We start from the raw sequence: 26,280 nt of genomic DNA, 5'->3' as shown, positions 1-26,280 counted from the left end.
TTAATAGTCCTGATCAAAAATCCTGCATTTTAAGCAAGTGTTACTTGCAAAATAAATAATTAAAAAAATTACCTGAAGGTATGAGTGTACCCCTTTTCTGTACACAGATACTACTCACCAGATTTCAAATAAGTAAAGAAGCTTTTTGAAATTATAGTTTTTGTGTAGCTTAGAGTTACGTGTGATGATGCAGTGGCAAAATGACACAGAAAATACATATCACCAGAAGGAAATGGACTCAATGTTCCAGTTTGATTCCAGCTGTACTTTACCTTTACATGGCCTTCTATGGTTTTTCCTTAGACCCATAATAGCATTCTTCCTTTATATCCTGATTTTTTTCATCAGTATTATTTTGACTGGTAGACATAGTAACTCACTCACTTCAAAGCTTTTAGGGCTATTTAAAATTCAATAGGATTGCAATATATTCCTTTCCCCCCCTAGATCTATAAGCTCATTTTATTTTCCAAGGAACTGCTTATTCTCACTGTGTGGGAAACAACTAGATCAGATGCTCCAAATGGTTAAAGAAAATGAGTTATTTCTATTATATTCCTTTATGAACTTTTATTAACATAGAGAATTTAGTAACTAGTAAATAAAATTTTTGAATACTTACACAAATTTCTTTGGAATACATCCATTTTATTTTCAGATACAGAGAATTAAAGCAATATGGAGAAGGTGAAAAAAAAGGCCGAACTCTGAACTATTTTAGTAATGCCTCATGCAAGAAGATATTCAATGCCCTGTTGAGCTTGCTGTTGTTAGAAAAATTTCATGAAATTGTGCTGCTGTGGTTCTGTTTCACTGCTATGACCTCATAGCACAGAAAGTTTAAAAGTGGAGGTGTGACAGGTGAAAGAGAAAAACACAAAGGCTATTAAAAAAGACTATTTTACCATTGTTGTAAGTGTTCAATATCGTATCCTGAATTACCAAGTAGCTGGGGTGACTCACTGAACAGGTAAACAAGGTGACACATGCAGGCACAGACTGGAACAGTGAGTTAACAAGCTTGCACTTAGCAGGGCTTTTCCTAATGCTTGATAAGCTGCCTTGTGTGCAGGCTGTTAATTAATTAATTACCTAATTTTTAATTACAAGGCATATAGTTAGAGACAAAACTTTTAATAGACTAATTCATACAGCTCAAAAAAGTAGACAACCTTTCCAGATCTGAAAAAATGAATCTGTTGAAATCTTATCATTTTGCAGCTGTCCTGAAGGGTTTAATGATGGCGTTTCCTCCACTTGTTTATGTTGAGTATTCCCTTAGTCTACTTTGGTTATAATAATACCATCACAAAAGTTTTATGCTGCATTTTCTATGTAAAGCTTTGGCTTTACACTACGAATAGTGATTTTGAATCCCTTAAACTCCTTTTTCTGTAGGTTTGAGACCCTATGGGATTGGCAGATGCTGTGTGATGGCAAAAGTCAGGGCAGTACCTCAATCCACAGTTTGGGAATGTGCAGACCAGTCTTTCCCTGGCATAAGATGCTTTTTTCTCTCCTGTTTTATGAGTCCTGCAGTGGGTTGGTAGATCATGGAGTGGGATCACAAAATGTGACCCCCACAGCGCTGCAAAGAAATGAATAAAAGGTCCATTTGGGATGAGACAAGACGGGAGCAAACTGCAAACCTGAAGAGGTGGATCCTAAGCGTTTCAGATTCATCAGGTCTCTGAATAACAAGAAAACTGTATCCATAAACCTCAGGTCCTAGTGAAATGTTATCTTCACCAATTAAAGTGGTAAGTGAAGTCCTGAGATAAGAGAAAGTGGTCTGAGAAAAGAACATGGTTCCGATAAACCCACAGTGTGGTGAACACCAAAGTTATGAACATCTGTCAAGAACATTAGATTTTTCAATAGAACTCTTTTTTCACCAATTTTCTGTATTAGCTTTGAAGGTGCTAAAAATATTGTTTGATTACATCCTACTACTAGAAACCTTGGGGATTAACTGTTGACAGCAAGTAGGCGCTCTTCTACCCATCTTGAAATGAGTAAGAGTGCATCCTGGGCAAGCACCAAGTTCCTCTCTGCACTTGTAGTGAGATTAACATCGAGCTATTTCAGCCACCTTCTCAGGGCTGTCCTGGAAGCAGGGATTTTGAGAAAAGAAAAACAAAGGTATCTCTGAAACAGAGTTCTTTTCAAAATTTAGGTTTAATAATTTCCAATGACACACACTATGAATTCACTTCTTTCTTTGCAAAGACATGGGGAAAGGTTAACTCAAAAGTAGTTTTCCTCCAAAAGTGTCTTTTATGTGTCTCCCCTGCCTTTAATAGCTGCAGAAGCAAGTGTCAGATGAGACAGCTGTAGATAAGACAAAAATCAATAGTTACTCCCTTCTGAGTCATCAGTAACTAAGTATCTTTTGGTCATTAACTTGCAGTTTCCATGACTCCACAGAGTGTCAGACCCCAAATGCCTGCCACAGTCACTCTGTCTTACTACCAGAGGACCACAGTTTTTTTAAAATCCACTTTTATCTCTGGACATTTGGTTCGTCTATGTACAAATCACCATAAAAAAAATGCAAACATGACAAAGTAATGCAGAATATTTTTGCAGAGAATTCCTCCTCTAGGAGCTCTAATCTTTCAAACAGTGGTGCAGATCCTCTTCTCACATCAGCTTGACACTGGTGCAATTCCAGCAACAAAACCACTTCTGAGTTACACTTTTGTAAAGGAAGTGAAATCAGGCCCATCTATTGCAACCGATAAAATGTACACATGGATAACGCATTTTTCTTGGGACAAGACCCTCCTTTCAAAAACTTGACTTGAGGGTGTTTTCAATGACGTTGACATCCCGTTCTGCCATCCTGACTTCCATGTTTGTGGATTGCTGGAGACGTTTCTGGAAGTTCCCACTAAGCAGGATGTAGAGAAAGGGGTTAATGCTGCTGCTGGCATAGCTGAAGCAGATGGAGACGTAGTAGCTCACGTAGAAGGTCAGGGTTGGCTGAGAAACCTGAATATTCATCAGCTGAATCACATGGAAGGGTGCAGCGCTTACCACAAACACGCTGACCAGAGCAAGCACCATCTTAGTGAGCCTCATGGCTCTCTGCCTGGGGATACTGGTGGTGTAACTGCAAAACAAGGAAGGATCCCAAGGTGAGAAAATGATGGCATGGATTGAGTGTGTTAATGAATGGCAGTTATTTGAGGCCAAATTCACTTTCAGTGCAAGCAAAATCCAACTCTCAACAACTTCATTTTGTTGTTGTTTGCACTTTATTATTTCTTCTGCTTAGGCTGAGTTTGATCCTAGACTACACACATAAGGGACCCCCTGAGCATTGTTTATGTATATTTGATGAAATACTGACAATTATTTTCATTAAAAATGCTTACTCTTTTTCAACATGGGAGCTATATAGCTTTGCATCCCTTTACATATATGACTACATTTTTTTGCTTACAACTGGAACAGAAATATCCAGTTAAAACCTGACTATCATGAGCTTAAGGAAGACTCAGAGAAAAGAAGTAAATGATTCTCCCCTCTGAGGAATGAAAAATTGCACCAAAATGGAAATCAATTTCCTTTTTCATAGAAATTTGGTTCAAGTTGAAATCCAAAGCACATAGTCCTAGAACTAAAACTTGCTGACTAGGAGCTGCTCTCATGGAAACTGGGAAACTATTTCAAGTTTCATGTGTCAATTTTCTTTTATTGCCTAGAATTCCCTGGGCTGTGAACAGTGGCTTTTGGGGCCTGGAGTCCCCTTCCTACAGGATGGGTAATGCAACCTGGAAGCACCCGACCTGTAGATCCCTGGGACACTGCAGGTGGCACCAGACCTGGCACCCACCTTCTCCCAGGGTTTCCTAATCTTGGAGCCATGAGACCTGCATGGCCAGGTGCCCTCACACAGCCAGAAGTGCAGTGTTCGGTTGTACATTTTTGTTGTCCTCAGATAAGCTGAGGACTTCAGCCACAGCTTTCTTCACAGTGTTTCCTTCTAACTGGGTTATCTTGCTCCCTCCCCAGAATCCCATCCTTAATCTGTTTCCTGGGAACCTAATGCAGCCTGAAGCAATGAAAGTTACATGGTGCAGTGCCTAAATGTTGTTCTAGGACTGTTCCTTTTGGCTTGTTACATATAAAACCTTTGGAGTCTGAGTAGAGCATGTGAAATAGGAAGAAGCATGAATAATACTTTACCTTCCCGCTTTCTTGTTTTGCTGATACATATCCCATGTGTAACATAAAATTAAAATATAGCAAATAAATATCAATGGTAAAGGAAAAAAGAAAGTCGTCATAGTAAGATAAAGCGTATACCTGTAAAGCAAAATGAAAAAAGAACAAACAAGGCAATTACACAAAGACCAACTCATAAATGTAAAAAAAAAAATATAAATGACATTTTTCATAAAGTGGTCTCTGATTTGTGATTCTTGATTAGAGATACATGGAGCCTGTTTTATGTAGCAGCAATTACCTAGTACTCCAAGTACTTCAAGGATTAAAATCTGTGTTCAGCACTTCCAGGAATACCGTTGATCACAAATTACACCACTTCACTTTCTAAGTTCTTCATGTGTGCACTTTTTCCAGTACCCATATAATTAGTGAAAATTCTTGCGAACATTTATGCTGCACACTATCAGCTTAATCCTCTGATATTTCACTAGTCTGATAGTAGACCAGTGATGACCATCTTCTGAGCACAGTTTTTTCTTGGATTTTAACTCTAATAAAATCTACACCAGCTTTTCAAGTTGGTTTGCTGGTATTTTGTTACAATTCATGTTATTTTGTTTCTATTTATCCTTTGTCAACTGAAGAACACCATCAAGGAAGGAAATTTGATTGTTATGATTTGTTCCTGATGAATAGGCATAGACTATTTCTTATCACCTTGAAGATTGACATCTTTAAATTTGTTAAACTTTCTGGTTATTGAAGGTCATTGTTTTTTACCCTATCAGAGTCTCCTTTTACTTGTCTTCATACTTTTCTGTGTGAAAGCTGCTAATGTGGAAATAAACAAGCCTCTGAGAATTGGTCATGCCATCTGAGAAAGGATGGACTAGGCTGAATTCCCCAAATCCTTTCAACTTTGTTTTTCTCCTATTTTCTCTGATTTCTTTCAGGTTATTGGGAGTGTCACGTCCTTCAAAAGTTCTTGAAAATAATCAGGGGTTGTTTTTATTAATATCTTAAGTCTTCAGCAGAGAAAGTCATCAAACTTTGCTGACATTCAAAGATTTAACTTCTGTACTGTTACACATTTTTTTCTCTTTTTCTGGTGCTCCAGAGTTAGAATTCATTCCATTAAAAATCTGGTTAAAATTCAATTGCTGGGAGGGTAGAAGGGAGGAGGGGGGAAAGGGACTGGAACAAAAAGTGCTCAAACACACTCTTTTAGGCTTTGTCTACAATAACAAATAATGTAATGAACAGCATAATGTAAATGATTAGTATAACTCTGTATTGTGAAGTACTTGATGCTTAGGACGTGACACATTATACTCATGTTCAGGGGTTTAACTTTGAATTTTCTCTAACTGGATCCTGTGGATTGAGGCCTGAGTGCACAACAGTGATTGAATTTCATTCACTGAGTTCCCAGAGCACTTTTTCCAGCCTGATTTCACCCAAAAAGAATACAGATCATGTGCTCTGAGACTACTGAATAATGTGAATTTAAGTAATTAGAGACAATTCGGACACTCACTCCAAACATGCCTTCCTCATCCAAATTAACACAGTAACATAAAAGCACCTAGAATCAGTCTAAATTTGCTATCTGTTAGATAAGGTTTTTAAAATTTTCTTCTATGTCCCTTGCTAGTCAGCTTGAATTTAACAAATTGGCAGGAATCTGCTTGGCCATGAGGTACTGGAAAGTCAAGTGGAGTGTTTAATCTCTTCTGTGATCTATATCTTCCAAACATGACAGAATACCAGGTCAGAAAGGGCAATGACATCCCATTTGTGAACAACAGTTCCCTAAACGCAGCAAGAGAAGATAAGGAGAAAGAGAAATCTTTCAATTAGATTTGCTGTGTGGGAGCTGTCTTGCTGAACTTGATCGTTCTGGGGCTGCCTCTTTATTACCAATACATCTGAGATACAGTGACTTGAATGGGACAAGGCTCAGCTTCAGCTTTAATCCTGTTCCATCCGTTCATCCATGCAAGGGGTTGTTTTTATTAATATCTTAAGTCTTCAGCAGAGAAAGTCATCAAACTTTGCTGACATTCAAAGATTTAACTTCTGTACTGTTACACATTTTTTTCTCTTTTTCTGGTGCTCCAGAGTTAGAATTCATTCCATTAAAAATCTGGTTAAAATTCAATTGCTGGGAGGGTAGAAGGGAGGAGGGGGGAAAGGGACTGGAACAAAAAGTGCTCAAACACACTCTTTTAGGCTTTGTCTACAATAACAAATAATGTAATGAACAGCATAATGTAAATGATTAGTATAACTCTGTATTGTGAAGTACTTGATGCTTAGGACGTGACACATTATACTCATGTTCAGGGGTTTAACTTTGAATTTTCTCTAACTGGATCCTGTGGATTGAGGCCTGAGTGCACAACAGTGATTGAATTTCATTCACTGAGTTCCCAGAGCACTTTTTCCAGCCTGATTTCACCCAAAAAGAATACAGATCATGTGCTCTGAGACTACTGAATAATGTGAATTTAAGTAATTAGAGACAATTCGGACACTCACTCCAAACATGCCTTCCTCATCCAAATTAACACAGTAACATAAAAGCACCTAGAATCAGTCTAAATTTGCTATCTGTTAGATAAGGTTTTTAAAATTTTCTTCTATGTCCCTTGCTAGTCAGCTTGAATTTAACAAATTGGCAGGAATCTGCTTGGCCATGAGGTACTGGAAAGTCAAGTGGAGTGTTTAATCTCTTCTGTGATCTATATCTTCCAAACATGACAGAATACCAGGTCAGAAAGGGCAATGACATCCCATTTGTGAACAACAGTTCCCTAAACGCAGCAAGAGAAGATAAGGAGAAAGAGAAATCTTTCAATTAGATTTGCTGTGTGGGAGCTGTCTTGCTGAACTTGATCGTTCTGGGGCTGCCTCTTTATTACCAATACATCTGAGATACAGTGACTTGAATGGGACAAGGCTCAGCTTCAGCTTTAATCCTGTTCCATCCGTTCATCCATGCAACCGTCCATCCATCCATCCATCCATCCATCTGCACATCCATCCATCTATATGCCTGCCTGCCTGTCAGCCAGACAGAAGACCAGCAGAAGACATGATCCCTCAAGCTTTGAAAGCTTACCAGAGAACATCATCACGTGAGGTTAGATCAAAAGCACAACTTTCCAAACCGTCTTTGAACTTTATTACTTTTGAGTAGACCCACACAGGGAACATCAGAATAAACGATGTCACCCATAAACATAAGTTGACTCGAATTGTCTTGGATCTTGTTCTGAGGTGGGTTAGGCGAAATGGCCGGACAAGAGCGAGGTACCTGTAAAAGCAGAAAACAGCAATATAACAGAACAACAATAAAATATTTAGTCTAACAACCAGAAATACCATTAACCGGATAGCAGTAACTTTCAATACCTGTCATTCCTTTGTTGTGTTTCTGTATCTGTATTAATATGTAGCCGTACTTGTACATTCAACAGGATGTAAATATCTGATTCAAACCAGAAGATCCTTATCTATAGGTGCTGGCAACATGTTGCCTGCCAGACCTTGGACTATTGCTTGAGATCCTGTATTTGTTTTTCACAGATCAGGTTTACCAGCCTGTCAGAACATGGTGCCTGCGGCACTTCAGTTGCTTGGTATTATTGCCCTTGGGCCAATGAAGATCAGGAACCAGGGCATAAGACCAAGAAAGATTCATATTTCATGTGATAATAAATTATTTTTGGTCTTGCTTGAATATGAGTACGAAAGAGATTTCTTTAATTATTCAAGCTTTGCAACAACCAAGTTCTTTTCACTAAAAAAAGGTTAAAGTAATGGCCATTATTGCTAGAATCACAAAAGGCTTTTCTGGCATACGATATCTTAAAAAGCTATGTCTAATTTCATGCAGTTATTCTCAATCTTCATGATGGTGACAGAAAGAACAGAAATCCTCTACATTTGCAATGGTAGAACTGCTTTGTACCATTCTCAGTTCAGCTACATCTCCTATTTCACTGGCCGCTTCATGGAAATAGCCTCTGACACTGATATTGCTTACAGGATCACTGTAATTGAGAGTAATTTACAAGCTTCTCAAGTTGTTAAAACTTGTGATTGCTCCTGCTTTACAAAAAATGTGACCTCTTAGTTTCTGTGTAAACATACTAGTTTCTGTGTAAGCATACTATGTATGCTTTGAGCTTGCTTTCATTTTTCAAGTGGTGCAAACAACATCTCCATGCAAAGTAAAGGAGGAATAGTGCAACTCTTTTTTAAATCAGCAGCAGAGATGAACACTGAAGAAAGCTACAGTTGACATTGCAAAAAACCACAAAAAACCAGAATCAGAAATAAACTGTGAATTAAAGGAAATATTTGTGAGAAAATGAAAGTGTGTAAGATGAAAATAGGGTGTGTTGGGGAAGCATAGAAAAGTGACATTAGTAGCTGTATAGACATTATATGGAGTAAGAATACACTTAACCGAGCATCCCTCTCCCCACAGGCTGTAAGGAAAGCAACAGGACATAATTTTCCATCCTTTGTCGTGCTCTCCATAGACCCTGTGAGTCACCTCTTAGACACATGCCTGCTGCCTGCTGTTAGTGAGAGACTGAACTTTATCTCGTGCCTACAGTTGGATGATATGAAAACTCCTTAATGCTTTCATATGAGGTTTTGGTGAGCTCTCCCTTTTGTTTCAAGCTGGTTAAGCTCACAATGTACCCAACCACAAAAACAGCAGTTATTTTTTATTAGATCTTTCATTAAAAACTGTGTATTGCATGAAGGTTTTTAAGAAAATGCATAGAGATTTTTTACCAGGGTCTGTAGCTGATGGCGTATAGCAACTTTAACAGAAAAATCAAAGTGAAAATAGAGAGTGTGGAAAGGTAAAGCTGTCCCGAGTGGCCAGCTGGGAAGAGAAGCAATAGGGGAGTCTCCAGACAAGCACCCACCTCTGGGCCTCTTCTCCAGTGCCATACGTGGTCCTCCCTGTAATGCTATTTCCACAGTATCAACATAGTTTTCATCAGGACTCACTTCTTACCAGTTGCTCCTGCCTATGATGCCGTTGGTGCTGCTGAGAGCACGCTTTGCTGAGGCTGCACGCTGACTTGCTGTTAAGTTGGGGGCATGCATGTTTTTTGGGTCCACTAATTTCAACCAGAAGTTTTGACCACAGGGTAGGAAAAGGGAGGGGAAGAAGGGGGGATTCCCACGCCGGTGGCAGTCACTTCCCACGAGAACCCACCATAGCAACGCGGTTGGGCTTGCAGGTGCAGGGCTGGAGGATAACAGGGAGAGATCCACAGCGTGGGAACAAGGGGAAAGTGCTGCCCCAGAGGCTCTGGGAAAGGCTGCTGAGGCAGCTTGGGTGACCGGGCGCAGGGCTGCCAGCAGAAAGCCAGCTACAGAGCTTCAGAGAGAGGGCTGTTAGCGATGCGAAAGGCTGAGGCTCTTAAGGCACCGTGTGACGTGTGGCTTAATGGATGGTATTGCCTCTGCTCAAAGGACCAGAGCCCAGTGTAGCTCAAAACTTATCAACAGTGAACTTAACGTTTTGATAGCAGCTGCAGTCTAGCTGTTATCAGACTAATGTGGTTTGTAATAAAACTATCTGCTTTAATGGGTGTTGGACATCATTAAGGGAACGAATGGCATGTCTAAATGAACCCTTTAGCCTGGGATGGGTACTGAATCCACATCTTCCAGCTCCAGAGATGCCCATCACTGCCCACTTACCTGAAACAAATAATAGTGGGAGTGTCTGAGCTGCGTCTCTGACACAGAGAGATAGAGAAGAAGGTAGTGATGGAGCCTGCAGAGCTCTCCAAAAGCACAAAGGTATGTGGTGCCTGTTACCCATGCCTATTACAGTATTTCTTTTTTGTCTTTCTGCCAAATTTGCTGTTACATTGATGCCTGGAGGAACATCTGTGAGACCAGCCGTCACCAAGTACATGGTATGATCATGAAAGCCAAAGTGACACTTTGGAAGAGAAAACATTTCATGGGAGCATGCGCTCCTAGTTGATGTTGTAGCTAATTGCATGTCATGTCTGATTTCTGACAAAGCCATAAACATGTGGTCATACTTCGTCATACACATAGGACAAGGAGAGGGGAAATGCAGCTTAGAGCTTGGATTTTTCCTCACTTTTTTTTCTTCCTGCCCGTGGACATATCTTAACCTATCATATTTGACATCCTACGGTCTAACATTATTGCTAAGTATTGCATATTTATAGAATACAGGAACTATTATTATTATTGCTATAACTAATTAGTATAAATTATCTGCTAATGTTAATTATTAATATATTAGCTGAATTGGCTTAAAATATACTGCTGTTAGGATTGCCCCAAGAGGTAGCAAAGGGTACTACTCCTAAAGGCAAATGAAGGGCTGCTCATTTGCTTTTACCTTTTCCTCTGGCTGGGGTGTTTATGAACTGCATGTGAAGTGAAGCAAGGAGCGACAGAAAAAGGAGTGTGAAGAATGGGTAAATGGATTAGTCCATGACAAATCGAGTGGTTCCGGTTTTAAATGACTGAAAGCCCGTGGCTTTCATAGAGATATGGCCCCACCCTACCAGTGATACTGCCTTGGTAAATATTTCTTAGAGCAACATTACAGCAACAGGCAAACCGGGAACATATTTTCTCACGCCTGTCAGTCTTGGCTGCTGCAAACACCCGCCTGTTTCTTCTCAGCAGTCACAGAGCTACTTACTCCAGATTTATCTTCCCAGCTTCATCTCTCCATTGATATGCCTGAAGCCTTAAGTGGACAGGCTAAATAAATGTTTATGTAGCCCTCAAAATTGACTGGTACCCTATGTAACTCTCAGACTTCAAGAACTTGCTAAGGGAATTTTTCCCATGCACAGAGACACTTTGCAAACAGGATCTTCACCAAAAGCAATTATTTATTGGTTATTACAGCAAATAACAGACAGCTAGGGCTTACCACCCATGTATGACACTCTTTCTGACACTCTTGAGTCTTTGCTGGACAGCTGTCTATGGGAGTAAAGGGGCATCTTCAGACTCCCTGATTTTTGTTAGTATTTTATACCTCTTTGTGACTGTGTCTCTCTTGAACCTTTCAGCTGCTGTCTCCACCTCAACAATCTTGTCTCTGGCTGCAATCTATCTTACCTTTCTTAGCACACATATTTCTACTCTAGGTACTTAAGCAAAGCTTAGCATTTAGCAACTTTCTCAGGAGGCTGCAACAGGATTATATAGCTGTGCCATACCAAAAGTACGCCTTGGATCACAGCAACTGAACCCCCATCAAGAGGATTACACCTTTTCATACAGCCAAAGTTTGCAGAAGTAGCCAGAAGCAGGTGCACTCTGTAAGAAGGGGCCTAAACAGTGGCATTTTCCTCTGAGATGCTCCAGTGGATTCATGTGACAGGAAATGAGATGTACCTCACAGTCTCCTGTCATAGGAATAAACTCCAACATAGGCTCACCACCTGCATCTTGTGTACCACGAAGGAATAAGGCATGATGTGACTCCTGAGTCTGGATCGGTTACCTTGAATGTGTAAGTCTTGGATCTTTTTTTAAAATGTCATAGGCCAAAGTGGTCCTTTGCCATTTTAAAGAAGTCACTGTCATTGCCAATTGCAATGTTAATCTTCATTTAAGTCAAGCGACTTACTGGAATGTTCCAAGTAACAATATTAGTGTAGGACATGATACTGGACCTTCTTTTCACCCACCTCACCATCTCTCCTGTCTCACCAGGGACTGCAACATAATATTGGCCTTGAGGAGACACTGTCTGCAGCGTACACAGTTCTGATTTCACTTAGGCCAGATTTGCACAGTGATATTTTCATTGAACAGTCAGATTTACTTTTCATGTACACGGGGGTGAATTATATTAGGATAGTTTTCTATGTGTGCCTATGTGCATCCATGTCCAAAGAACAGGGGCTGTGAGTTGCTTCTTATGAAAGTTCTTTTAACCAATAGGCAAAAGTTCTGCTAGTGAAGTTTCATCCAGGTATAATTTATGTAATGCCTGCCTGTGGCACAAACATGAATCTGTATGAAAAAAATGTGTTTGATGTCAGTTTAGGAAACTTTCTCATAAATTTTAATAGGCATACTCAACTTGCATAGTTTTTGCAGTTTTCCTTATATGTTTTTTATTTCATATTAAAGTGAGTAATGAAAAACAAACTTTTATACATTGTACCCCTCATAAATTGACCTCTAAAGCTCCATGGAGAGAACAGCTGGTTTTGCCACTTCTTAAGATCTTATAAAGAAATTTGATTTGCAAAAAGAAATGCTGAAATACTAAAGTCTCTGTTGGACCATTGTCTGATATAGTTCACTCCTATTTTATGAAGTAGAGGATTTATGGGAATAAAAACATTATCCAGCAATATGACAGGTATTAATTTGCATGTGATAGTCATTTTATTCAGCTCAGGCTTCTTCAGGAAGTGCCTTCCCAGGTCTGACCTAGTCTTATCTTCCTTTAGAAGTGCTTTTATTTTTGAGAAATGTGAAAGAGAACATGAAGCTGTCTGATACTGCATTAACCATAGCATTTACTAAGGTATAATTATGTTTCTTGCTTTTATTGTGAATTTGGGATGATTTTACAGTCAAGCAAAATCTCATAAATTCTGCTGATTTGTTTTTGCAAAATAGCTGACTTAATCTTTTCACTTAACGAAAGCTCCTGGGTGGATTCAGAGGTGCTTTACTGAAACTATCAAGCACTAAACAGTTTGGGAGCTTGTTATCTGAAAAAAACCTTTGTCTCTCTTGGCTATAGTGTCACAATTGGTAACAGCAGTGATAAAACAAATGGGACAGAAGCAATTTGAAGAGCTCTCCCTAGGCACGTGTATTTGAAATGGAAAAGCTTGCCTCAGAATAGAAAAGAAATCACAGGATTACCCTGTAATTTGGAAAAAAACCCAAATGTCTATTTTAAGACATGGCTTTACTTGGGACTTAAACTGGTTTTTATACCAGGTTTTGATATTCTGTCTTTCCCTATTAGATGTCATGTCTTTTACTTGCCTTAATATTAACTGTCTTTGCATATTTTTTTTTCTAAACCACAAGATTAAAAATATTGTTAATGTGTAAATTCTTCAGGAATATAGTAAAAGTCTGTCATTTGTCACATCACTCATAGGTAAATATAAGAACAGAGCTTTTAAAATTAAACTTCTTGGCTCTTTTTTAAACTGCATGTCAACCAAATAAGACTTCTAATATCGTGCATTAGTGTAGCCTCCTTATGAAAACCATTCTTCATTTCAAAATTATTTTGAACTTTCAATTTTCTACTTTCTGATTTCTGATAATTTTTCTCTCCCTCTCTATAGTGTCTACATTCTTATTCCATGGAAGTATGCTGTCTGGTATGCTACAAGTTCAATAGCAACCATCCTTCTCATTGGCTCTGTTTATCCTAGCTCATAAGTTCAAAGTTGTCTCTTGAGTGTCTTAATGATTGACTAAGGCCTTGTGCTATGCAGGGAAGTTTGTCTTCATGTATTTTTCCTTCTCTGACACATGAAAGAAGACCTCTTTGGTTCAAAGCAGACTTTTCTTTCCTGAATTTGGTCACTTTTTCCTTAGGATCAAGAATACATAGAAGCTGGTTTTGAAATCTTTAGTCACAGTAAAAGCTAAAATTCCTGTTGTACTCTTACTGTATTTTAATAAAGGTTTTAAAAAATAACAGGTTTCTGCAGTCTGCCTGGAAGCCAGTTTTTTGTCTTAAACAAGAATGGTTAAAACAAATCTTCTTTTAGTGACATTAAGCCTTTACACATTAACTGACATTAAGCTGTACCTCTAAAGATAAACCCCAGAATACTAATACTGCTGGTGACTAGCATCACTTAAGACCACGTTCACAGCATGATGCTGTAGCGAGACTTAAAATACTTCTATCACCTCCACAAATATCAGAAAAGGATCCCTGCAGTTTTCAAAATCATTAACCATAACTGATGGCATTTCTCATTCTTGATTTAATGCAGCTTTGCATAAACACAATCAGGCATTCACAGAATCACAGAATCACCATGGTTGGAAGGGACCTCTGACATCATCGAGTCCAACCTTATAAAAAAACAACAACAACAAAAAAAAACAACCAAAAAAGGTATTATTGTGCTTGGGTACAGAATTAAAATCTGAAACCACATACCTGTCCAAACTCATTGCAGTCATAATGGCGCTGCATGTAAACTGGTTGCATGTGTCCAGGGAGGTAATGATGGTGCAAAGAGGGCTGCCAAAAACCCACTCACCTCCACGTGCCCACTGGTGAATAAGAAAGGGCATGCCAATGATATGGACCAAATCTGCTATAGCCAGATTGCAGATGTAGATATCTGGGATAGTTTTCTTCTGAGTTCTGAAATAAATTTGAAGGCGTGAAGATGATTACTTGACATAGTTACTGTGTTGTTTTTCAAGTATGCCATTGATAGAGCAGGCCTCAAAACTGAATGGCACACAAATAAATACACTGTCAGAATGACTATTTTATAGTCAGGGGAAGTTTGTCCACCCAAAGATATTTTAAACTAAACATTTTAGGCTCAACAGAAATATATTTGTCATAATTTTGCTCAGCAGTGAGTTTGAATGAGCTATTTGATTTATTAACATCAGCACAATTATCCATATTCTCCTTTGAAAACTATAAAGTGTTCAAAATAAACACAGGTCTCTTGGGCATAGGAACTCTAGAAATATCAGCCTAGTATTAATAGGAGTAGACATCAGAGCCTTCCTGTGATGTAGTGACCTTGGGCTGAGTCTTGCTTAAAGATGCAAACTGAAGGTTTTCAAGTGCTCAAGGTAAAAACGGAAACCGGTGAAAGAGGAAAGATCCTCTGGGAAAAAAAAAAATAACATGCAATCAAATATTTAAAGATGTTATCCTGAAGTTTATACATACACAGGGAACACAACTGAGTTAAAACCACATGCAGTCTTTATATAAGTACTCTAGATTTGGCTTTTCCAGTTTCATAACGTCTATATTGCATGGCTTTTGTGTCATATATATGCTTCCCTAGGTTCCTTTACCAAAATGTAATCTTTATCTTAGTACACCCCCTGATTTAGGCCTGGATGAATGTTATACATGCAGTTGAAAGAATTCCTGACTTTAAATTGTCTTATTCTATATAAATCAACAAAAGAAGCACAAAGCATCTTTGAGAAGCACTGATATTTATAAAATATTTTTTAGTTACAGGACTATCTAAAAAAGGTTCCTATCTACAATGTCCATATAGAAATCACCTTACCTAAATTGACTTACAAATTAGATATCTAGTCTGAGTATTTATCTAGGTTCCCTCTCAGTATGCCTAACCAAATTTTTTTCCACTTTCTACTGCAAAGCACCAGTTTATATGTCATTCTTACTGGAAGACACAGAAGAACCTGCATCTGAGAGAAATCCACCTGGCTGCCCACAAACCACATTCAGAACTCCACCTCTATGACCATCATTTCCTAGAATGACCTGCATGAGAATAGTTTCTAATTTCATATTTTTCATGGTGCCTTCACTGCATGCTACAAACTATGAAGTAACTATGTTTCCAAAGAAACAAATTTAAGCGAGAGGGAATGAGCCAGACAAAAGCATTTTTTTCAAACATTTTAATAAATTATGAAGTATGATTCACTGTCATCTGGTTATGATGCTGAAACCAAAGCCAGACATCTATAAAGTATATCTTCTGGCACTAATGACCGGAGCTTGTGGAGAGAATGATGCATATGTGATCTTTTTCCTCTAGTGCCTTTAGTTTTGTGAACATTGAAGGATGCAAAATCTCCAGGAAAAGAAAAGCCCCAAACTGTGTTTCCTGCAAGACATCAAATGGTACCATTATGCTCAAACACACAGGTTTCAAAGCGTCTGAAAACTGCCTGCACATGTCATTTTATGAAAAACTTAAAATGGCCTTTTTCTGCTTTATTTCATTCACATTAACAGGATAAATCATACTAAACTAGAAATTACTCTTGGACACAGAATAAGCAACTCAAATTCTCAACTCTCACACTTTATGCTAAACTTAGTCAACAAAGAATGTACAGTGAACAGTTGTCCCATAGTTGATGTAAAGGGAAGTATTGTAATATCCACTGTCTCATGCTTTACACTGAGGGTAAGAAAACTATGCCTTTTTAGATCAGCATCCAGAGGCCAGGACACCTGTTTTCATACAGATATTTGTATAGTTTCCTGTGGTGGCTCAGAGCTACAATATTTAAATAGTATCTTGTGCAGTAAATTTTATGATCTCAAATAATTTTGGCCACATTTTATAGTTATAACTTTCTTATCTTTTATTAAGGTGGTGGTGCTTGCCTTCAACAACAACAAACAAATAAATCCAGGAAAATAATAGTGATAGCCTCAATTTCAAACTCCTTTCTTTTAATCTTTTCAGTGATTTCTACCTTCTTGCCACAGATTTGAAAGCTTCTCATCAATTTCTCAATCCACAGATATTAGCTGGTCAGTTCATCCTTCCACATATGCCAGGTTAGTTTCTCTGTCTGAAGTACCTTATGAAAAACGTACAAAAGGGCAACTGCTGTTCTGCAAAACCTGTGAATACGTCAAAACTGTGGTTAGTCCTACCTTCTCTTCAATTCTACTTCTGCAGATTAAACTTATTAAAATGGATTTGAATGATCCCAATCCTTTAAAAAAAGAGGTGTTGAGCATACACAACAATGTGATAATCCATATACTGGCTGTCACTCCAGTAACAACTTGAAGGAACATGACAAGTGCATTATGTGTTGTCATCAGTCACTATTTATCCCCTCTGACTGCATTACGTGCTGTCATCAGTATTTATTTATACCCTCTTGGACAGAGAGTCTTCATTAACTAGAAGCTTAAGTGTTAATTTGGAAGTGATCTTTCAGGTCAAAGACAAGATGATTTATAAGTACTACACATTTAAAAACTTAAGCACATACTCTTTCTTCAAATAGGAAAGGTGAAAATGGCATCCCTTATGGACTAGGTCTGCAATGGCAGGTAGCACAAGCTTTAAAGTTGTCCTCCTGCCCAGGCCTGTTCTCTCCTACAAAATCTAACCATTCCCAGCCAACCACCTTGACTTAGAAGAAGCTTTTTTAAATTTCCAGCTCCGTTGGTAACCACAGTCCACTTCCCTTCTGCTCACACTTGGAATTTACCTAGATCCTTGGTCCCTGAGAAGAACAGGCCCAACAGCAGCACTCCTACACCTACTTAACACTGTCTTGTAGCCCTTTTTTGCTGGCCAGCACGCACGGTGCTCCCTCTTGGGTCATTTCTGTACGTATTATTTTCCACTAGTTGCTGAAAAAATTCTCAATATTTATCAGGAAAGATTTATAGTATCTTTTCTCCTTTTAATTGAGGATGGAATTCTGCTAAGCTAATTTTATGTTTGAAATTTAGACCTCTGATGTCTCCAAATGATTTTGACTCCTATAATCACTGCAGAGGAACAGAACTCTGGGAGAAACTCAGTCTATTTTAGATAGGTATATCACAAAGATGATTTGTGTTACTCTCAGTAGTGCTTCTCCATGGAGAGACTCAGATGACTCTACTATTGGATAAGGCCTATAAAATCTTGTGGGACTGAATCTTGCTCATTGCTTTTCACCATTATGAAAAACTGCACAAAGAAGTTTCTGTTCTATATTTCTGCCTCAGTGACTTTCCTTATTTAACCATATCTAGTGATGAATTCCAAGTAATTCAACTATCTAAGTTGTTATTGGATAACAATTTTGTCTAATGTTTAGCATTAGATTAGCAATAGATGCAGAAGTTTGTCCAAGATATTCTGGTCCAAAAAAATATTAGTTTAACTAAATCTTGCAGTCAAGCCAGATAACATCACACAGGGACATGTATCTGTTGCTGTGCCAAATGTCATCATGGGAAGTCCCACACTTCTAACATTAGCTTGCTTTTTATTTCTGACACAAATCTAAAACAGAATCATAGAAATCAGAGTAAACTGACAGCATGTCAGTGCAGAGAGACTTAGCTTTCCCATCTCAGCAAGGAATAAAGAGCAGAACAGCTGACATAAGTTGTAGGGCACTGGGTACGTTGTACAATGTTTAGGGTTTTTTTGCTGGATTTAGGAAAAGCAGGAGCCTAAAACTGGGAGATACCCCTTGTTACAGAACAGAGTCATTGGCTGTCACAGGTAACATGACCAGAAAAGATCTCCTCATAACTGACCAGCTTCATCTCAGAAATGCTGATTTTACTTCCACTACTCTTACTGAAGGCTTTCACAGGACATCACTGTTCTAGAAGGTAAAAATTATAATAACCTTCCAGTTATTAGTCTTTAATACCTCCTGACTGGGGACTACCCAATTGTTCTTGTACCAGTTTTGAACAGTCCTTTACCCTTTCTGCTGTATTTGATTCTGATTTATAGAGAGCAAGCACAGACATCTGAGCCTTTTTTAAAACAAATTTAGGTGAATTTTCATAGTTCTCCATTCTTCTGGTTCTAGTAATTGCTCTTTTCTGTTCTTATTCCAGTCTGAATTTCTTATCTTTCCTGTAAACAGCTGGTGAGAGTTGTATTTCAGGCCTTGTTATGAGCCTGGAGAATGGCATTAGGGTTTCCCTCTTTCCCCCGGAAAGGCAGACCCTTACACGTATTACAGCTGTGTGTGCTTCTCACGCAGCTTTAGCCCATTGACAGCCCACAGCAATCCCAGGAGTTTTTTTTTTTTTTTTTTTTTTTTTTTTTTCCTAACTGACAGCAGTCCTTCCTATTTATAAAAGAATACTACTGCAAAAAAATTCTATGTCTTCATGCTATTAAATATTACTGCTTTTCTATTGCTCTAGTCCTTCTATTCTTTATCTGGTTCTTTCTGTGTGACAGTAATACTCCTTCACATCAGCCACAACTCCCCAGCATATATCATTAAGAGTACTATTGACACACTCCTACACTTTGCCTCAAGTCTCTGGGGCAAAGTATGAAATCTGGCTGGCCCCATGATCAGTCCCTGAAGGTTCCACGTTAACTTATTTCTCCTGAAAACCTTCTCTGGAAACTTGTTTCTTATCAACATCGCCTAATACCATCCACACTTTAGCTGTTTTTTCCTCATGTTATAATTCTTGAACTCATTAGATTGTCCTTTAGCGGAGTTAATAACTTCCAACATGATGACATATAAAATCTGATAACATAAAATCTCTGATCTGGCTAGGTTACCTGTGTGTACCGGTTTCAAAAATTTTCTGTTAGTGACTATATCCAGTTGCAAATACACCTCCAGCTGAAGACTCAGAATGCAAGCAATAAGTTTTGTGACACTTATCTGCAATCTCCCATTTTAGGAAATACTATTTTACCACTTACAATTAGTTATCTTATTAAAAATCAAGTTAATCTGGAAAGCCATACTTGCAAGATAATTGAAATTGTATTTCATTCTCTTTTCTCTTCTGTGACATATTCTTCCTTAAAAATACAAAGTCAGACTAATGCAGTTAATTGGGGTTGTCTGAATGACATTTTTCCCCTCCACATAAAAACACAGCCATTCTCCCACCAGCTGGTTCACCGAAGTCAGTAGGTTTACATAAAATGCTTGCTAATAGAGCTGCAGTTTTGGGGACCAGTTTTTGTAGGTTGCTGGGATGAAGATTATTGGGTACTTCTGGCTGACACTGAACTCTTGCGGCATTTTCTCCACCATTTTCTTTTTCATTAAATAGCATCATATCTCAGATCCCTCTGTTATTCCCTAGGGACGAAATTAATTCCCACAAGGAGTGCCAGCCAAAAGTCATTGAGATATGAATTTTTAAACCTGAATCTCAGTGCGTAGACTTACATTTCATTAGGACTTCTAGTTATCTTCTCCCAATAAGTTGCCAATAATATAGTTTTAATTCATGCTTTAAAATGTTTACCCTTAGCTGGCAGACCTGTAAATAAAACTGGGGAGCTGAAATTCCAAGGTTCTTTCTTTACCATATTCTACCATGAGTAAAGCATTTGTTACTGAAAAGTAAATAACTTACTAGTCAATTAGAGAGTCAATCTAGCTTCTTTCTCTCTTAAAATAATTGACTTTGTAATGCTAACAAAATTAAAATGCATGCATGAGAAAATGTGCTCAATACAGAGTGAAGACACAACTCAGAAGCCGAGCCATTGAGTAGAATCTGATCTACTTAGTGAAAGGTGAGAATTTGACATGGTTATTTTTTGAAATGTAACTACATTTTAAATGTACATTCATCTATAGAGCCCGAGGTTTGTGGCTGTCTTTTTTAGTGCTGGTAACTACAATATTAAATTTTTAACATACTACTTTCAAATTATTTTCCTATGTATAAATGTCCATGCCCATAAATTTGAAAGCAAATATGGTTTAAATTATATTCTTTTTTTCCAAGTCATTGTCTGTGTCTATTCCTTCTGTCTCTCACATTTTTATTTAAGCTAGACAAAGGCTTTTCACCAGGAAGGAAAAAAAAAAATCTTTGTTCCTTCTCAATTTCCTTCCATTTTATTATTTTAGAGACTCTACAATTAATTTTTAGAAACTCAATGTTTTCTTTTTTTCCTTTCTGTTCATTCATACATTTAAAAAGTCATATTGCCATTATGTTCACTTCAGACATACTGCTTCCACATTTCTTCTCTTCTGCATTCAGATTATGAGCTACAAGCTTCTTGAGTGTACCAGAAATTTGATTTCTGCTAGTTTCAAGGAAGTTTACTAAAGCTCCAGGTCTAAAAAACAATTAGTTCTAGATAGGCCTTTGGAAATCTTTCCTGTAACAGCACAGCATGTAGTGGTGGAGTCCATCTTAATTAGGACATTAATCCTTGTGGAGTGTGACATATATTATTTTATGCTGTCATAATTATTGGTGTTAGATTTGCTCTGAAGATAAAAGCCATTTTTTCAAGATAGATGCTTATGGATTTTGAGTTTGTGGTAACATCAGCCACTTGACAGCAAATTATTATATAGAAAAAGTATTATCTTGTTAAAATGAAGAGATTAGAAAGTATTTTCTTGCATAAAGGACGCCTGGGTCAGATTTTACGACCCAAAGAACTTTAGCAACTTCAGCAATTTTACCTTCTGAGAATACAACAAAAATACCTTGAGCTATTAATTCCTGTCATGTGAGAATCCTTGAATGGCACTAAGACCCTTGTTTCCAGAAGTAAGGTGATGCTCAAAAGAAGCAATGAGTCCTAGGAAGCTGCTATAAATGGACAAAAGTTAGATAGAGTTTTGTTAATAAAATAATCTGAGCTAGAAGTCCAGTTTTCAAAGGAGAAAAAGACTATATTTCAACTGATCTTAAAAACATTTTGTAAAACATTATAATGCCTGGCTAGTACCATATCTCCAGTTTAAAGCTCAGTCTATGTTTTACATGGGCCAGCAGGAACATTGCTGCCAACTGTAACAGAAGCCAGGGAAGAAGGCATTTTGGTTTCCTCGAATATGTTTGACATCAATCATTCATTTAAGTGCTTTCTCACAAAAGAAAAGGCTACTGCAGGCATACATTACCACTCTCTGTAGTCATGATCTAATTTTTTTTTTTTTTTAAATGAGAAGTAAATGTCAATTACTAAACAAAACATGGAAAACTTCCTATCCTTTTCTTTGCTGGGCAATTCACTTCCTCAGTGTAGTCATCTTTTTTTTTTTTTTTCAGCAATAAATCTTATTGCAAACTGTATTCAATTCCATACCTTATTATTGTGAACACAATGAGGATATTTCCAACTAAGCCTGTTGAACAGATTATTCCAATCAGAGAGGGAAGGATGATTGTCTCTGCAGCAGTTATCACCTGGTAATGGTGCCATCCACTCCAAGATTTGTTAAACAAACCTGGTGTACCGTTCTGACAGGAAGGCTGAAATTCACTCATTCTTCAGTGACCTTAGGAGTTAGTTCTATAGTAGCAAGAGAAAATAATTTATTTGTGGACTAATCATTTGAATATCATTGGTTAAGTGTATCTAAGTGTATATTACTGTTTAGTGACGATCTGAATTTCATAAAATCCTTTCACTGAAACATTTTGTACATTCAGAATGGGACATAAAAGAACTGAATGTACAAAATGTAAAAGCTGAAATATACTCTCTGGAACTTCAAATTTTTAATGCATCTGTTATGTGTCCACATTTCCTCTGACAAGCTATTACAATATAAAAATGGAGGGCTGAGTCAGTAAGGAAAGTACTTAGCTAACCTAAGTTCAGTTATAAAAGTGAAACCCATATAGTCAACATTGTGGAAATAAACACAAGGATATCTTCTCACTGGCCCTAATGATGTAGTAGCATAATTCTTTATTGTACCTCATTTCCTATAAACTCTAGTAGGGAAAAAACTCTTGCAAGTGTAGCAAGACACAAGTATCTGCATTTTGCAGATGGACTAGCTGAGCAGCAAAGGATAACAAACATGCCTCAGGCCATTGCATTGAATCAGTGGCAGAAGCAAGAATTAAATCCACATCTTCTGTTTTTTCTGAGCACAGTCTAACCTGGTCATCTTCCACCTAAATAAAACTGTTGCCTTGTATCATAAATCATTTTAATTGGGTATGCTAGGACTGATGACGCTGGGACACTGCTATGTTAGCAAGAGTGCCGTGACCATGTTTTCCTTGGAAAATTTGCAGTCTGTTCACTGTGAGCAGTGTGCCATATGTTACATGGCAAGGTTTTATTGTTTAAGCAAAGTGAATGGCAGCTGTGGAATGAGTCCATTTAATTTGCTGACACAAGTGTGAGAGAAATACCAGTTTACCTGTGTGTCAACCATGCCCTTCTTTCAAATGATACAACTCTGTTTCTTATTTTTAGGAAGGAATAAAATAAAATAAAATAAAATAAAATAAAATAAAATAAAATAAAATAAATTATGTATGAGATTGTTCGTAGACAGGGCTGGGTTGTACTAAAAATTGGGTGAGGGTAGATGTATTCAAATGAAGAGTAAAGGAGAGGGGAAGTAATTAAGCAGAGATCTACCTACTTGGCCTAAGAACTGAAGAAGAAATTTGGACCACAAAATATCTACCTCAGTTCTGTAAAGCATTGCTAAGACAGGTCCTTCCACCATCATGCAACAAGCCCGTCTGCACCATGATGACAAGACCAGTGCTGGAAATGCAAGGTAAATGTTACTGCTTAGATTATCCATTTATATCCACAGAGGTTGAAGACCTTGAAGCAGCACATATATTTAAACAGTTTACATGGATTTTTATAAGAGTGGATATAGGATACTTTCCATTACTAGGACGTAGTACTAAGTTTCAGAATGAGCAATGAACTGGACACCAAATCAAATAAGATTGCAGAAATGTTAATGTCTGGTTTGGGGTCTGTCCTGCTATTTTAACTCACTGGGATGTTATCACAGAACTGGGACAATTACTGCTTCTGCTTCTTCTGTATCCCCCTGTTTCACTATGCCTACAGCTCCATTGTACCTTTGCTCCCACATAACCTACCTGATGGACAAAAATTCAAGACCAGGTTGTTGCTAAGTGATATCACATATCCTTGTCAATATGATTTTCCTTGGTCTTTATGTGTGGTGTAATGCCTACCACAAGGAGAGAGAAGAAACCTTCTGGATGTTCCTTCCTTACTGTCTTTGCCTTGGCTTCCCATGCAGTCTACTGCCCACACGGTTGTATCAGAGATAACTGCAAGTAATCTGGGTTTACGCTTTTCACAAATACTCACCTAAGAGAACAGCTGTAACTTTCCAAACCAACATTAAATTTCCAAAATAATAACCCTGGATTAACAAACCACTATGGTGTAGAAAAACATCTACCCCTTTGATAGATCTTTTTTTTTTTTTTTTTTTTTTTTTTTTTTTTTTTTTGGTGCAGGGGGAGAGAGGGAAGGGGAAAGGGAAGGAATGTAACAACAGAAATCTAGAAAATACTGAAAACGTGGCTCAGAATATGACATTTTTGTTGAGTCATAGAATTTTAATGACATTGTAGCAGAAGCTCTGCTTGGAGATTTCTATGTAAGGCCAATATAAATTCAATAAAAGAACTGCTTCATCTGAGTTTTTAAGTAAATCACCAGCTACTCTTTAGCTAGCATTACAAAGCAGATGTTTATTTCTGTAATTCTGATGAGTGAACATGAATTACACTGTTAAGGGAAGGTATTATTCTTCACATAGTATGACTTGCTTCACATGATACCAAAATCCAAGCAAAAAAGGGAGTGTCAGTAGAAAGGCTATTTAAATTCAATAGTCCCATCTGATTTTTAACCCTGATTTTAATATTTGAAGGTTATTCTGCACAATAGCCTTGAGAAAACCCCTGTATGTTTCGGTTTTGACTCAATTTCTGCTGCAAGTGAAAGATATGTGTGTCTTCTCCAATAAACATGAAGCAATGAATGATCAACAGAAACGGTCATTTTGACTCATTCCAATGAGTAGGAAAGACTGGAAAACCAGAATTCTTTCAAAGAGTTGAACTGCTGACTTAAAACATAGCCGTCATATCACACAAATATTTTCTTAGCCTTCCTATTTTCTTCTTTATAAAACCACCAGCCGAAGCACTTTGCCTTAAATAATGCCACTGGGATCTTTCTCTGCAAGAGAGGCTTGGAGAGATCCTGACCCTCAGCGTTGTCCCGGGCAACTCACCTTCTGCAACACTTACTGGAGACAGACAGACACCTTTCCACTAGAGACAAGCATCAATCCCAAAGTGGAATTTAAAAAAAAAAAAATTAAAAAAAATTAGAAAAACAAAAGGGACAAAGAAAGAATAATGCCACTGGGATCTTTCTCTCCAAGAGAGGCTTGGAGAGGTCCTGACCCTCAGCGTTGTCCCATGCAACATGCATGTCCCTTCTGCAACATTTACTGGAGACAGACAGACGGACACCTTTCCACTAAAGACAAGCATCAATCCCAAAGTGGAATTAAAAAAAAAATAATTAAAAAATTAGAAAAACAAAAGGGACAAAGAAAGAATAATGCCACTGGGATCTTTCTCTCCAAGAGAGGCTTGGAGAGGTCCTGACCCTCAGCGTTGTCCCATGCAACATGCATGTCCCTTCTGCAACATTTACTGGAGACAGACAGACGGACACCTTTCCACTAAAGACAAGCATCAATCCCAAAGTGGAATTAAAAAAAAAATAATTAAAAAATTAGAAAAACAAAAGGGACAAAGAAAGAAATCCCTCAGGGCTGGCAGCACACAGAGCACAAAAGTTTAGAAAATTGCAGCATCCAGCTCCCGCAGCGCCCCCGCCGCCCCGCTCCCGCGGAGCCCCCGCCGCCCGGGCGCCGTCGAGGAGCCGCCGCCGAGGTGTCCCGGGCGCCCCGGTCTCTCGCCACTCCTCCCGGAGGGATCATCCCGCTGAAAGGGGAGCGGGGAAGCGCTGCCCCCCCCCGACCCCCGGGACAGAGCTCACCTGCAGCCGATCCCCGCTCCTGAACCCGCACCCGCCGCTTCGTCACGCCGCGCTCGGCGGAACATCGAGGGAACAGCGCGTTACAGCCGACACACCGCCGGCGGCTGCGCCCAGCTCCGAACGCTTACACAAATGCTAAATATATGTAAAAAACCCCCAACCTAGCACGATAGTTACCCTGGAGGAAACAAACAAACAAAACCCCTCTCTGAGAGGAGTTTAAAGACCACAGGAAAATGTGATACCTGTTTTAGTGCCCACTCCGAGTTCCGCAGCGCTGACATCTTCACGGTTTTAAACCTCCCTGACATTTCAGGAATCCTGAGGAAATAGGAAGCAAAAACAGAGGGAAGTGGCCATCACGTCATAATAATTGTCCAAGGACCCTGACTGTTGCTGAGCTGCATTAAAACAGAGCGATTCTAAAAAAGCTTTTCCTTTCAAAAGGATAGCTAAAACCTCCAGAAAATTGCACCAAGGTAAAATTAAGATCTGTCAGTCTGTAAATGTAGTAAACACCCTTTTTATCATTTACTGTGATAAAGCTCAAAATCTGGCAGCT

The 26,280-nt window shown here is 38.4% G+C and overlaps 1 protein-coding gene across 1 annotated transcript; it reads right to left on the bottom strand.

Moving 5' to 3' along the window:
- Positions 1-697: 697 nt before the first annotated feature.
- Positions 698-26,040, bottom strand: MCHR2 (melanin concentrating hormone receptor 2). Its single transcript, XM_014964500.1, has 6 exons — positions 25,964-26,040; positions 21,984-22,190; positions 14,378-14,587; positions 7,301-7,495; positions 4,195-4,314; positions 698-3,115 (listed from the first exon to the last, which is right to left on the bottom strand). Exons 2-6 carry the CDS (start codon positions 22,163-22,165, stop codon positions 2,791-2,793), a joined length of 1,032 nt encoding a protein of 343 aa, XP_014819986.1. The 5' UTR covers positions 22,166-22,190; positions 25,964-26,040; the 3' UTR covers positions 698-2,790.
- Between the last annotated feature and the right edge of the window lie 240 nt (positions 26,041-26,280).

The sequence above is a fragment of the Calidris pugnax genome, unplaced genomic scaffold (assembly GCF_001431845.1).
Source record: "Calidris pugnax isolate Ruff unplaced genomic scaffold, ASM143184v1 scaffold219, whole genome shotgun sequence".
In the NCBI taxonomy this organism is placed as follows: Eukaryota; Metazoa; Chordata; class Aves; order Charadriiformes; family Scolopacidae; genus Calidris; species Calidris pugnax.
The sequence above is the reverse complement of the archived record's forward strand: the minus strand, read 5'-3'. Positions and strand labels throughout refer to the sequence as shown.

Bases quoted from the DNA above. Each gene is read 5' to 3' on its own strand.
- MCHR2 (XM_014964500.1), bottom strand. From the start codon at position 22,165: ATGAGTGAATTTCAGCCTTCCTGTCAGAACGGTACACCAGGTTTGTTT. The intron at 14,588-21,983 runs GTATGGAATTGA...AATTTATTTCAG, and splicing joins ATTGTGTTCACAATAATAAG to AACTCAGAAGAAAACTATCC. The intron at 3,116-4,194 runs GTAAAGTATTAT...CTTGTTTTGCAG, and splicing joins CAAAACAAGAAAGCGGGAAG to TTACACCACCAGTATCCCCA.